The 14,262-nt window shown below is 46.5% G+C and overlaps 1 protein-coding gene across 3 annotated transcripts in view; it reads right to left on the reverse strand.

Moving 5' to 3' along the window:
* Nucleotides 1-14,262, reverse strand: part of LOC122926652 (sulfotransferase 2B1-like) — a 98,582-nt gene that overhangs the window by 12,051 nt on the left and 72,269 nt on the right. For all 3 annotated transcript variants that reach the window (XM_044278084.1, XM_044278085.1, XM_044278086.1), the window contains one exon: nucleotides 4,361-4,541. In XM_044278084.1, coding sequence (XP_044134019.1) covers nucleotides 4,361-4,541 — 181 coding nt within the window. The remainder of the gene's footprint in view (nucleotides 1-4,360; nucleotides 4,542-14,262) is intronic.

Genomic DNA, 14,262 nt, shown 5'->3' on the forward strand with positions numbered 1-14,262 from the left:
CACGACTCAATGCACGCTCCAGAAAGAAGGCGTAAGGTACGATGTCACTGATGGCACCCTGGCTGCGACTGACCAGTTTGGTGATCTCATGAAATGGCCGCAAAAGTCTGCATGCGTCGCGCATGGGCAGCCACTGGCGCTGTGAAAAGAAACTAAGCTCCCCAGAACCTGTCCTGCTGCAGAGTTCGTACAGGTAGTCGTTAACGGCACGTTTCTGCTGGCGCAGCCTATCAAGCATATACAAGGTGGAGTTCCAGCGCTTCGGGCTGTCACAAATAAGAAGTCTGACGGGCAAGTGGTGTCGACGCTGAACCATGGCCATGTAAGACCTTCTAAAATGGCCAGAGATTTTCCTGGCCTGCCGAAAGACGTCCTGGACCCCGGGGTATTTGGCAATGAATCGTTGCACGACTAAGTTCAGGGCGTGTGTAATTTTTCGCACACCACTTTACCAACTGTCAAATTGAGCGGGGTTGGCCACTGATCGGCCTGTGACCGCAGAGCTGAAAGCATTGCAGGACCGGTGTGGCTCTTGGCTTCCAGGCACAACAGCCGCAGCACAGCATGGCAACGTCTCACCTGGAACGTCGAATAGGTTCTGGAGAGCTTGGGGGCCGCAGCGGAAGAGGCGGTAGCAGTGAAAAAGGAGGAGTCAGCCAAGAAGGAGACGGAGGATGGAGTAGGAGGAGAAGAAGAGGAGGCAGTCCTGCATGCAACCCTTGGCGGTAACACCAAATCCACACGGGAGACATGGGTTACATGCTTTACGGCTGTCAGAAGGTTTACCCAGTGGGCAATACAAGTTATGTACCTTCCCTGCCCGTGTTTGCTAGACCACTTATCTGTGGTCAGATGTATCTTGGCACCGAAACTGTGTGCCAGAGATATATTCACTTGCCACTGAAAGTGGCCATATAGCTCTGGGATGCCCTTCTGGGAGAAATATATCCTTCCAGGCCACAACTTTTCTGAAGGCCTCTGAGTCCACCAGTTTATATGGCAGTGGTTGGCGGGCTACCATTTTCGACAAGCCAGCGGTCAGCAGTTGGGCAACAGTGTTATGCGGCATCATTAACATTTTACATTTGGGCCACGGAATCCTGCCTTCTGCCAGATGAATACGACAATGCAACGGTGGAAGGTGGAGGACAAATGGGAGGAGAGAGGAGAATAGGCAGGACGTGGACGTCGGGAGTGTGGCTTTGTGGGTTCTGACGGCGTTGCTCCCACTGGGCTCGGTAATGGGAGGCCAAGTGCCTTCTTAAGGTGGTTGTTCCTAGGTGAGTGTTGGGCTTACCCCGATTTATGCATTGACAGCACAGGCTGCAGATGGCAATACCATTGACAGCAGCTGACACTTTTAAAAAAAAGCCCACACTGCGGAGCCATGTGTCGGCATTCTGGGAGCGCCAGAAGTGACCGTGCATGGTGGATGGCTTGCTCCAGATACATTTTGCAGTCTCCTGTGCCCTGCAAGCTCTGCCTGCTTCTCGACCTTCTACTCCCTCTCTGCTGCTCCGTCTCTCCCTCTGAACTCCCCTCCTCTTCCTCTCTTATGGGCACCCACGTGATGTCCATTGACACGTCATCATCATCACCTTCACCACCACTGACATTTGAGATCTCGGAGTAGGCAGCAACAGCGGGGACCTCCCTCCTTGGGCTGATCTGGGTACTGTAGTCAGTTGCTACCTCCTTTCCTCATCCAGTGTTAAGAATGGATGCGTATATGTAAGGTCTGGGATTGGATGGAAAAATAATTCCTGTGACTTGAGTGGAAAGGCTATAGTGGTGGTGGTGGTGGTGATGGTGTATTTGGGAGTGCACACAGCAGAGAATGAGGAGGATGCAAATACAGAGGATGAGGAGGGTGCAGAAGCGGAATATATCACAGGCTTCAATCAATATTTGGTGGAAACAGGTATATCGAACCCCTTAATCAATAGTTTGTGGAAGCAGGTATATCGCAGCTCTCAATCAGTATTTTGTGGAAGCATGTATATCAAACCCCTTAATCAGCATTTTGTGACAGCAGGTATATCGCAGGCCTCAATCAATATTTTTTGGAAACAGGTATATCGAACCCCTAACCAGTATTTTGTGGAACCAGGTATATCGCAGACTTCAACTAGTATTTTGTGGAAACAGGTATATCGAACACCTTAATCAGTATTTTGTGGAAGCAGGTATATCGCACCCCTCAATCAATATTTGGTGGAAACAGGTATATCGAACCCCTTAATCAGTATTTTGTGGAAGCAGATATATCGCAGCCCTCAATCAGTATTTTGTGGAAGCAGGTATATCAAACCCCTTAATCAGTATTTTGTGGAAGCGAGTATATCAACGGCCTCAATCAATATTTGGTGGAAGCAGTTATATCAAACCCCTTAATAAATATTTTGTGGAAACAGGTATATCTCAGGCCTCAATCAATATTTGGTGGAAACAGGTATATCAAACCCCTTAATCAGTATTTTGTGAAAGCAGGTATATCGCAGCCCTCAATCAGTATTTTGTGGAAGCAGGTATATCAAGCCCATTAATCAGTATTTTGTGGAAGCAATTATGTCGCAGGCCTCAATCAATATTTGGTGGAAACAGGTATATTGAACCTCTTAATCAGTATTTTGTGGAAGTAGGTATATCGCAGCTCTCAATCAGTATTTTGTGGAAGCAGGTATATCAAACCCCTTAATCAGTATTTTGGGTATAGGTATATCGCAGCCCTCAATCAGTATTTTGTGGAAGCAGGTATATCAACCCCCTTAATGAGTATTTTGTGGAAGCAGGTATATCGCAGGCCTCAATCAATATTTGGTGGAAACAGGTATATCAAACCCCTTAATCAGTATTTTGTGAAAGCAGGTATATCGCAGCCCTCAATCAGTATTTTGTGGAAGCAGGTATATCAAGCCCCTTAATCAGTATTTTGTGGAATTAGGTATATCGCAGCTCTCAATCAGTATTTTGTGGAAGCAGGTATATAACATGCCTCAATCAATATCTGGTGGAAACAGGTATATCTAACCCCTTAATTAGTATTTTGTGGAAGCAGGTATATTGCACCCCTCAATCAAAATTTGGTAGAAGCAGGTATATTGAACCCCTTAATCAGTATTTTGTGGAAGCAGGTATATCACACCACTCAATTATTTTTTTTTACCAAAACAGTTATATCGCACCACCCTGTTTATTTGGGGCAATAGGTATATGGCAGCCCTCATTCAATATTTTGTGGAAGAAGGTATATCACACCCCTCAATCAGTATTTTTGGGGGACAACAGGTATAATACACCCGTTGCAATTAGTTGTTCCAATAGTGTTTGTTCCTCTATATAGCTACGGTATCGCAGCAGAACCGCACAGAACTGCTGTACAATACAAATGCACTATAATATACTTTCTATGTTAGAAAGTATAAGTATATCACACCCCTCAGTATATCACATCTATCTATAGCACACCTATACCAGTCCTTAAAATTTATGGCCCTATTAGCTAGCAATTGGTGCCCCTAACAGCCTGTCCCTGCTCCACAAAGCAACCTCTCCCTACACAGAATGTAAAATGGCTGCCAGATTGGGTTATTTTATAGGGTTGGGGTGTGTCCATGTGCTGAAACGTCTCAATTGGCTGTCCTGTCCCACCTGATGGATGTGTCATGGGTCAAAGTTTGGCGCAATGCAAAAGAATATGGTGCCGGCGGACATCCCCATATGTTCGCAAGTTCAGCGAATCGCGAATGCGCAAACGTGAAACGACCGCCGGGTGAACCGCAAAGCCGCCTCTACTCTTCTACTACATCTAATAGGTCTGCACACTTTGCACTTACACCTGTTTTTTGCTGCCTTGTTCCACAGACATAATCTGAGTCTCTAGCAACCAAGTTCAACTGGCCTTATGGTGGGCTCTGGTGACTACCTATGGTAGCCTTACAGTAGTGAAGAAAGATAGGTAGCAGATTTAGAGTTTGCTGGTGGTGGCTACAGACAGTGACCCTGTACTCATTTCTTACCACTCTATTCTTATATCTTAGTAGAGATCATTTGGGACAGCCTAGACTCTAACATTGTCCTGATAATCCTTGAAGCATGATGGATATACTGTAGCAATTTGTAGAGAGCAAATAAATATTTAAAGACTAAATAAAGGGAAATGTCTAAACTCTGATCAATCTATCACTTCAAATACCTAGATTTGTTTTGCTGTACAACATACAATTTAGGTTTTACCCTTCTAGAATGAACATAGTTGTACTGACGAAGCCAGTCAGTAAGGCAACATGGTTTTCCATCTATTAAAGATGTAAGCTTGTAATCATATATGTTTACTTTCCACTGTGATACATGTTTTTACCTTTTCTCATAAAGTGGCTCTTCTCATGGTCCATGTAACCAGGTGGGAGCATAGTGAAATTCGCCATCTTGTTCTCTTTCATGTTCTTGAAAGAAGCATTTTCAACCACAGAATCTATTGCTTTGTCATCTAACTCCTTTCCAATAAATTTGCAAATGTTGATTACGCTTCCTCGTAGATCCTGTAGCAGATTTGCACAGAGAGTAAAAATCATAATTTTGCTTCATATTAGAATAAGGGCTTATGCACACGACCATGTTTTTTGTCTGTATTCGATCTGCTTTTTATGGGTTGGGTGCAGACCTATTCACTTCAATGTGTGTTTGCATCTGTACGTCTGTTCTGTGTTCCTTCCAAAAAATTGAACATGTCCTATTCTTGACTTTTTTATGGACATGGATTGGACAATTCTAGCAGTGTGAACCTACCCTAAGGCATGTGTGCATAATTACAAGGAAGTAGTAAATATATAATACAAGTACAATGACTGTCTCCTCCTTATGTCAACTGTCTTATATTAAGGACTAGCAGAAGGACTCGACTTCGCACTGGTATATTTCATATATTTAATTTAATATTTGTGTGTGTCCTTAAAAGATATCGACAGTATCCCCCATAAGAGTGACCTCTACAGCACCCTGCCCCCTTAACAGTGAACTTCACAGCCCCTCACCCCTTAACACTGACCCCCCCACAGTGCTCCGCCTCCTTAAAGGGTTTCTACCACTTCGGTGTCACATATTTAGCTGTCAGACACTAGCGATCCGCTAGTGTCTGCTCTGCCCAACCATCCTAATATAATTGCTTTTGGGGCAGCTGTTTTGCTAAAAAAAGAACTTTTATTAATATGCTAATGAGCCTCTAGGTGCTATGGGGGCGTCATTAGCACCTAGAGGCTCCGTCTACCTTCAGAAACTGCCGCCGCCCAGCGCGTCCCTCCAGCCCGCCCATCTCCTCCTGAATGCGATCCTCCTTGTGAGCGTATGTATTCTGCGCATGCGCAGTGAATGTCTGACCGCTTCCTTGCTCAGACATCTCCACTGCGCCTGCGCGATGACGCCATAGTGCTCCGAGGAACAGGCGTAGTGGAGATGTCTGAGCAGGGAAGCTGTCAGACATTCACTGCGCATGCGCCGAATACAGGCGCTCACAAGGAGGATCGCATTCAGGAGGAGATGGGCGGGCTGGAGGGACGCGCTGGGCGGCGGCAGTTTCTGAAGGTAGACGGAGCCTCTAGGTGCTAATGACGCCCCCATAGCACCTAGAGGCTCATTAGCATATTAATAAAAGTTCTTTTTTTAGCAAAACGGCTGCCCCAAAAACAATTATATTAGAATGGTTGGGCAGAGCAGACACTAGCGGATCGCTAGTGTCTGACAGCTAAATATGTGCAGCGAAGTGATAGAAACCCTTTAAAATGGGACCTCCACAGCAGCCCACCCCCTTGACAGTGACCTCCACAGGGGCCCGCCCCTTTAACAATGACCTCTACAGCATCCTGCTTGTTAACACTGACCTCCATAGCAGACCAGTCCCTTAACTGTGACCTCCACCGTTCCTTGCCCCCTTAACAGTGACCTCCACAGTACCCCATCTTGTTAACAGTGATTTCCATAATAACACGCCCCCTTATACAGCTTTTCTCTTAGAGTCTGACGACAGTTGTCCAATCGAATTCCTTTTTTTTTTACGGGGTATTATTGTCTTTAATTGACAGTATATAAAACCCCACAGAATTAGTATACACTTAAGGTCATGTGATTTCCATCAGCCTCTACAACAACATTGGCTAAGCATCACAATCGAAATAATATTAAGTCACGCATAAGCTGTCTTATACTAAGAATGTCCTCCGTTGCCTATAGTAACCAATCAGAGCTCATATTAATGACCTGTAGCAAAATAGAAGCTGAGCTGTGAATGGTTGCTATATGCAACCTGCCAACAGACAATGGCTTCTATAGTTTGGCAGTTAGGTTACTAAGCGTATTGTGTGGCAAATAATTGGAATGCGCGGAGTAAAAATTTCCACTCAAAACATAGTCTATGACGTTCCCCGAGTCACAGGAGGCGGCTGTGCAAAATGTCGTCATTGTAAATGTGAGTGTGTGGATTCTTTTAGCGGACATACATACATATATACAAACATGCACTCAGCTTTACATATTAGACTAGCATTTAATGTTTGTGTATGTGTCGTGAAAAGATATCGACAGTATCCCCCATGACAGTGACATCTACAGTACCTCACCCCTTAACAGTGACCTCCACAGCCACACACCCCTTAACACTGACCCCCCACAGTGCCCTGCCCCCTTAAAATAGAACCTCCACAACAGTCCACCCCCTTAACTTTGACCTTCACAGCAGCCTACCCCTTTAACAGTGAGTTGCACAGCGCTCCATCCCCTTGACAGTGACCTCTACAAGGACCCCCCCTTAAAATTGACCTCTACAGCACCCGCTCCTTAACACTGACCATAGGTTACAGTGCCCTTAACTGTGACCTCCACCATTCCAGGCCCCCTTAACAGTGACATCACAGTACCGTGCTGCCCCTTTAATAGTGGCCTTCACAGTCCCCTTCTCTCTTAACAGTGACCTCCACAGTGCCCTCCCCTTTAACAGTGACCTCCACAGTGGCCTGCCCCTTTAACAGTAACATCCACAGCACCCTCCCCTTTAACAGTGACTGCCACAGCGGCCGCCCCTTAAAACTGACCTCCATAGCAGACCGTCCCCTTAACAGTGACCTCCACTGTTCCCTGCCAACTTAACAGAGACCTCCACAGTGCCTGCCCATTTAACAGTGATCTCCACAGCATCCAGCCCCCTTAACAGTGACCTCCACAGCGGCCTGCCCCTTTAACAGTGACCTCCACAGCGGCCACCCCTTTATCAGTGACCTCCACAGTACCTCATCTCCTTAACAGTAATTTCCACGACACCACGCCCCTTTAAAAGTGGCAATCGGCCTCTTAACACTGACCTCCATAGCGTACCGTCCCCTTAACTGTGACCTCCACAGCACTCCGCTCCCTTAACAGTGTCATCCACAGCGCCCTGCCCCTTTAAAGCTGACCTATAGCACTAAAGAGCCACTGAGGAAGGGGAGAGACGTCCCCGAAACGCGTCTGGCTCGTTCACCCCCATAAAGAAGGATCCAAAGGCTTTAAGAAAGTTTCTCAGATATCGGAGCGCTCCATAGAAATCTGACTTGTAATCACCCTGAGAAGAAACAGACCGGACCTCTTAACAGGCAAATCCCGCGAGACTAGCATCACGTGACAACTGTCTTGAGCGAGGACGCCAAACAGCGTACACGGAAGCTGACAAGACGTGGTGAGTAGCGGTGAGAGGGAGAGACTTTTCAGTGACCGGACCCGAACTTGAGGGTAAGAAAGACCCGGCCCCGCTGTAACCTCAATCTGCAGCATTGTATCCACTTTGCGACTCACCCTGTGATACACTGGTATCAGCTATAACCACACGCCTGAATTGTAACGTAAGCAAGATCCGGCCCCGCTGCAACACCAATCTGCAGCATTGTATCCACTCTGTGACTTACCATTTGATACATACGCATCAACCATAATTATACACTTTTTTCTCTGGATCAGTATTCTTATCTAGCCACAGGCCACTTCCGGACAAGTGTTGATTATTACCAGAGGATTCCATCAGGAAGGTTATTACTCCACATTAGGATGCACCTCGTGCTCTTTTAGGGACACTGACAACCACCCACAGATTGTTGTCCCCAGTGCTCATTCATTTGCGGTCTTATTCTCATATATTGTTATATATATATTGTTCTATATTTCCACAAATTTTAATCATTGTTTTACCACATTCAATATATGGTTTTAATTTTATGTCTGTTTTTTATCTGAATAAATCATCATCTTGATTGATCCCACATAATTGAGTGCCAGCCTTATACTTGCTCCACTAAAGAAAAATGGCTGGATTGTTATGGAAACCTGGTGAAAAACTGTGTGTATGCGGAGAGTAAGTGCCTGCAAACTTCTATTGGCTAATAAGGGTCATGTCACCGTGTGTATGGCAGTTTCTATTGGATAATGCATCTTTTTTAGAATATCTCAGGAACGGTACGTCCTAGAGAGCCGAGACCCGATCTAAAACCTTCCCGACACCTGATGTACCTGTGTGCAAAATTTCGTGATTGTAAATGCGACAGTGCGGATTCCTTTAGCGGACATACAAACACACTAGTGTTTATCGAGCATGCTCGGCTGAACACCAGTTCGGCTCGAGCATCTCGATGCTTGACACATGGCGGTATTCGGCCAAATACCGCATGTGCTCGAGTGCAATGCTCGAGTCTCCTCCACGCAGATTTGTTGCCTGCTACGCAGCCAATAAATGTGCAGGTAGGTGCTGCCCCTCTCTGTAATGCCGTAGCCATGTTGGTTACTGGCATTACAGTGATTGGCTGGCTGGAACGCGTCATCCAGTGCTATATAGCACCCGATGACATGTGTTCGGCACAGTGTTAGTCAGAGAGAGCTGTGCTGAGGAAGGGAAAGATAGTGGTTTTTTTTTTCTTGTCAGAGACTCAAAAGTCCTTTTAAGGACTATTATTGTGTGTGGCAGCAGCAATATATATTTTTAGCGCAACCTGCGCTAAATTACAAAAACTTTACAGACCCAAAAGTCCTTTTAAGGACTATTGTTGTGTGTGGCAGCAGCAATATATATTTTTAGTGCAACCTGCGCTAAATTGCTAAAACTTTACAGACCCAAAAGTCCTTTTAAGGACTGTTCTGTGTGACAGCAATATCTATTTTTAGCGCATCCTGCGATAAATAGCGTGCAATAGTTAGGCCGCTGCAGACAGCGACATTATCTGCGCTACATCTCCTGTGTAACGGGTGCGCATCTAAAAAATAACTGTGTCATCAAGTGTAATTTTTCCGTAGATGGTGTCCGCTGTGGACAGTGACATTAGCTGCACTACATCTCCTGTGTAACGTGTGCACATCCAAAAAATATCACTGACATCCAGTGTACTTTTTTCCGTAGATGGTGTCCGCTGCGGCCAGTGACATTAGCTGTGTTACATCTCCTGTGTAGAGATGTCCCGAACTATTCGCCGGCGAACAGTTCCTGGCGAATATCGCATGTTCGCGTTCGCCAGCGGCGGGCGAAGATATGCGATGTTCGATCCGCCTCCTATACGTCATCATTGAGCAAACTTTTACCCTGTACCTCACAGTCAGCAGACACATTCCAGCCAATCAGCATACCCTCCCTCCCAGACCCTCCCACCGCCTATCAAAGAGCAAGGACAGCATCCATCTTAGATTAATTCTGAAGCTGCAGTGTCACAAAGTTGTAATCGCAATGCGATTAATACAGGTTATATTAATCGCATTGAGATTACAACTTAGAGCTAGGTTCCTAATGGTTATATTGATAGAATATAACGAAGATTGAGAATATAGTGCTATATTCGTTATCAATTCTAGCAATACAACCATTAGGAACTCAGATCTAAGTTGTAATCGCAATGCGAATAATGCAGGTTATATTAATCGCATTGCGAATTCAACTTAGAGCTAAGTTCCTAATGGTTGTATTGCTAGAATTGACGAATATAACGAATATAGCACTATATTCTCAATCTTCGTTATATTCTAGCAATACAACCATTAGGAACCCAGCTCTAAGTTGAATTCGCAATGCGATTAATATAACCTGCATTAATCGCATTGCGATTACAACTTTCTCAAATCCGACAGTACATTCTAGCATGGAGTCGTTCCCATGGTTATGGGGACGCTCCATGAGCATGGAAGTCGGCAGGAGCTCTATGTTGAAATCGCAATGCGATTAATTAAAGTTCTATAAATCGCATTGCGATTTCAACTTAGAACTTCTGCCGACTTCCGTGCTCATGAAGCGTCCCCATCACCATGGGAACGGCTCCATGCTAGAATGTACTGTCGGATTTGAGAAAGTTGAAATCGCAATGTGATTAATTCAAGTTATATAAATCGCATTGCGATTTCAACTTACCACACTCTGCGTCATCTATGTAATTTTCCATGGGAGTTTTGCCAATGGATCCCCCTCCGGCATGCCACAGTCCAGGTGTTAGTCCCCTTGAAACAACTTTTCCATCACTATTGTGGCCACAAAGAGTACCTGTGGGTTTTCAAATTCGCCTTCCTATTGAAGTCTATTGCGGTTCGCGCAGTTCGCACTTTCGCAAACATTTGCGGAAATTTGCGTTCGCCGTCCGGAAAATTTTATGTTCGCGACATCACTACTCCTGTTTAACGTGCACGCATCCTAAAAATATCTGTGACATCCACTGTACTTTTTCCGTAGACGGTGTCCGCTGCGGACAGTGACATTACCTGAGGTACATCTCCTGTGTAACGTTTCCACATCCCAAATACCTGTGACATTCCCTGTAATTTTAAATTAGCCGCTGCTGACATCAGCGACATTATCTGCGGTATTTCTCCTGTGTAACGTTTCCACATCCCAAATACCTGTGACATTTACTGTAATTTTTTATAAGCCGCTGGTGACAGCCATGACATTATCTGCGGTATATCTCCTGTGTGACGTTTCCACATCCCAAATAGCTTTTTTTATTTTTTTGCGCATACACTTACAAATCCAACGCTACTGTACGTGTGACATACTTTCAAGCATATATAAAATTTAATATAAAAAAGGCGAGCAGTAAGGGACAGAGAAGTGGCCGTGATGCTGATGGTGCACGCAAAGGCCCTGGGCGCGTTGAAACTGTGCCTGCTGCCAGAGCACAAGAAAAATAATCATCCACAATACCTAGCTTCATGTCCCAGCTTGCAGGGCAGCGCAGGACAATGCTCTCGAAGTCTGACGAGTGCGACCAGTTGGTCAGTTGGATAACAGCAGAAAATGCTTCCAGTCGGTAAAGCACCACCCTGTCTTCCACCAAGTCCAGGCTCAGTAGCTAAAAGTCTGGTCAACACAATCCTCACCCTGATCCTCCTTCCTCCCACCATGGTTTTGCCAAACAAGTGATCCCACATTCGGATATTCCGAGAAGCGCCATTCCTTCAATTGGGCCTCTCGACAAGCCCGTTTGAAGAGGGACATGAGATCTTGTGCCCTGATTCCAAAACTCTTCAGCATCCACAGTCACAAGAAGATGACGGCGGAAAACTGCAATTAGTGTGTCATGAGGTGGATGCTGATGATGAGACACAGTTGCCAATAAGTCAATGGCAATTAGTGTCTCAAGAGGTTGATGATGAGGATGAGACACAGTTGTCAATAACTGAGGTTGTTGTTAGGTCAACAAGTCAGGAGGATGAGCATAGTGAGGAAGTGGAAGAGGAGGTGGTGGACGATGAAGTCACTGACCCAACCTGGGAAGGTGGCAAGCAGAGCGAGGACAGCAGTACAGAGTAGGAAGGATCCGCAGCACCGCAAAAAGGCTGGAAGAGGCAGTGGGGTGGCAAAAAGGAGAAGGCGGGCCACACCAAACAAGCCCGCAACTGTTCCCCGCAGCACACACTTGCGGAAATCTCCCTTGCCAAGGGGTAGGTGTTCAGCAGTCTGGCGCTTTTTTGAGGAAAGCGTGGATGACAAAAGAATTGTAATTTGCAAACTGTGCCATACAAAAATGAGCAGGGGCGTGAACACTAGCAACCTTAAAACCACCAGCATGGCATCAAAGCACCGTAATAGGTGGGCCGAACGCCTGGGTCCACAATCTGTGTTTCGGGTCACACCACTACCTCCTCTTCCCCTGTGTTATGTGCTGGCCAATCCCCTATCAAATGTGCAGGCCCGGATGCCTCCCACCCTGCACCTGGACCTTCGCAAGCACCATCAGTGACCACATCCACTTCCGTTTCCCAGTGCAGCGTACAAATGTCTTTACCTCAGGCATTTGAACGCAAGCTCAAATACCCAGCTACTCACCCACAGGCCATAGCACTAAATGTGCAACTTTCCAAAATACTGACCCTGGAAATGTTGCCATTTAGGCTTGTGGACATTGAGGCCTTTCACAGCCTGATGTCGGCAGCCATCCCTCGTTAAGCAGTCCCCAGCCACCACAATTTTTCATGGTGTGCCGTGCCCTCCTTACATCAGCATGTTTCCCGTAACATCACACGTGCCCTGACCAACGCAGTTACTGATATGGTCCACTTAACCACTGACACGTGGACAAGTGCTTTCGGCCAGTAATGCTACATTTCCCTGACGGCACACTGGGTGAACGTTGTGGTGGCCGGGAGCGAGTCATACCCTAGGATGGTACAGGTGCTACCGATGCCAAGGATTTCGGGCCCTAATTCCATCAGGGTTCTGCCACCACCTACGTTAGTGACTCCAACCCCCACTTCTCCTCCTCCACTTCCACCTCAGAATTATCCTCTTGCAGCACCAGTCAGCCATCAGTCGGTAGCTGGAAGCAGTGTAGCACTGCAGTGGGGAAGCGTCAACAGGCCATGCTTAAGCTGATCTGCTTACACCGCCGCAGAGCTGTGGCAGGGTATAAGAGACCAGACTGATCTGTGGCTCTCGCCACTCAACCTACAACCAGGCATGGTTGTGTCTGATAATGGCCGTAATTGGTGGCGGCTTTGGAGCTCGGCAAGCTCACACACATCCCATGCCTAGCCCACGCCTTCAACTTAGTGGTTCATTCGTTTCTCAAAACCTACCCCAATTTGCCTGATCTACTGGTGAAGGTGCGCCGCGTGCGAGCCCATTTCCGAAAGTCATCGACAGCTTCCGCTGGTCTGTCAATGCTGCAGCAGCGCCTACAATTTCCAGCTCACCGTAGGTTGTGCGATGTGAGCACGCGCTAGAACTCCACGTTCCACATATTGGCCAGATTTTGTGAGCAACAGAGTGCAGTAGTGGAATACCAGCTGCAACATGGTCGTCGCCTTTCCAGTCAGCTTCCACTCTTCACAAGCAAGGAGTGGGCATGTATGTCTGACCTCTGTGAGGTTTAAAGAAAATTTGAGGAGTCAACACAGATGGTGAGCGGCAATGCGGCTATTATCAGCATCACCATCCCACTTCTGTGTCTACTCAAACGCTCGCTACTCACAATTAAAGCCGACGCTTTGCATGTGGAACAGGTGGAAATGGGGGAAGACATTATACAGGGTGATAGCCAGACCACCCTCAGTTCGTCTTCTTAGTGCAAATTGGATGATGATGATGATGAGAAGGAGGAGGAGCAGGAGACGGTTGCCTCCACTACAAAGGGTAGTACCCATGGATGTTTAATTCTATCTGTTCAGCGTGGATGGGCAGAAGAGGAGGAAGAGGATGAGGAGATTGAGAGTCATCCTCCTGATGACGACAGCAAAGTCTTGCCTGTTGGGACTCTGGCACACATGGATGACTTTATGTTATGCTGCCTTTCCTGTGACCCACGCCTTTTGCGCATTTTGGACAACACCGATTACTGGTTGTTGACCCTTTTTGACCTCCGCTACAAAGAGAACTTCTCATCTCTCATTCCTTTGGTGGAGAGGACAAGTAAAATGCTGCAATACCAGAAGGTCCTTGTGGAAAAATTGCTCTAAAAATTTCCAGCTGACAACGCTGGCGGCAGAGTACGTAGTTCTTTGGGCAACCGAGGGGACGAGGGGAACACACAGCAGTTTTAACAGAGGAAGGGCAACACTCTCCAAAGCCTGGGACAGTTTTATGACACCCCGCCACGCGGCCTAATGTCACACGGAGGGAAAAATCTTCTAAGATGGTGAAGGAGTACATAGCATGCCGTGTCAGCTTCTTCAATGATCAATCTGTGCCTTACAACTACTGGGTGTCCAAGCTAGACATGTGGCACGAACTGTCTCTCTACGCATTGGAGGTGCTGGCCTTCTCTGCCGCCAGCGTTT

Source organism: Bufo gargarizans, chromosome 2 (assembly GCF_014858855.1).
Source record: "Bufo gargarizans isolate SCDJY-AF-19 chromosome 2, ASM1485885v1, whole genome shotgun sequence".
Lineage (NCBI taxonomy): Eukaryota > Metazoa > Chordata > Amphibia > Anura > Bufonidae > Bufo > Bufo gargarizans.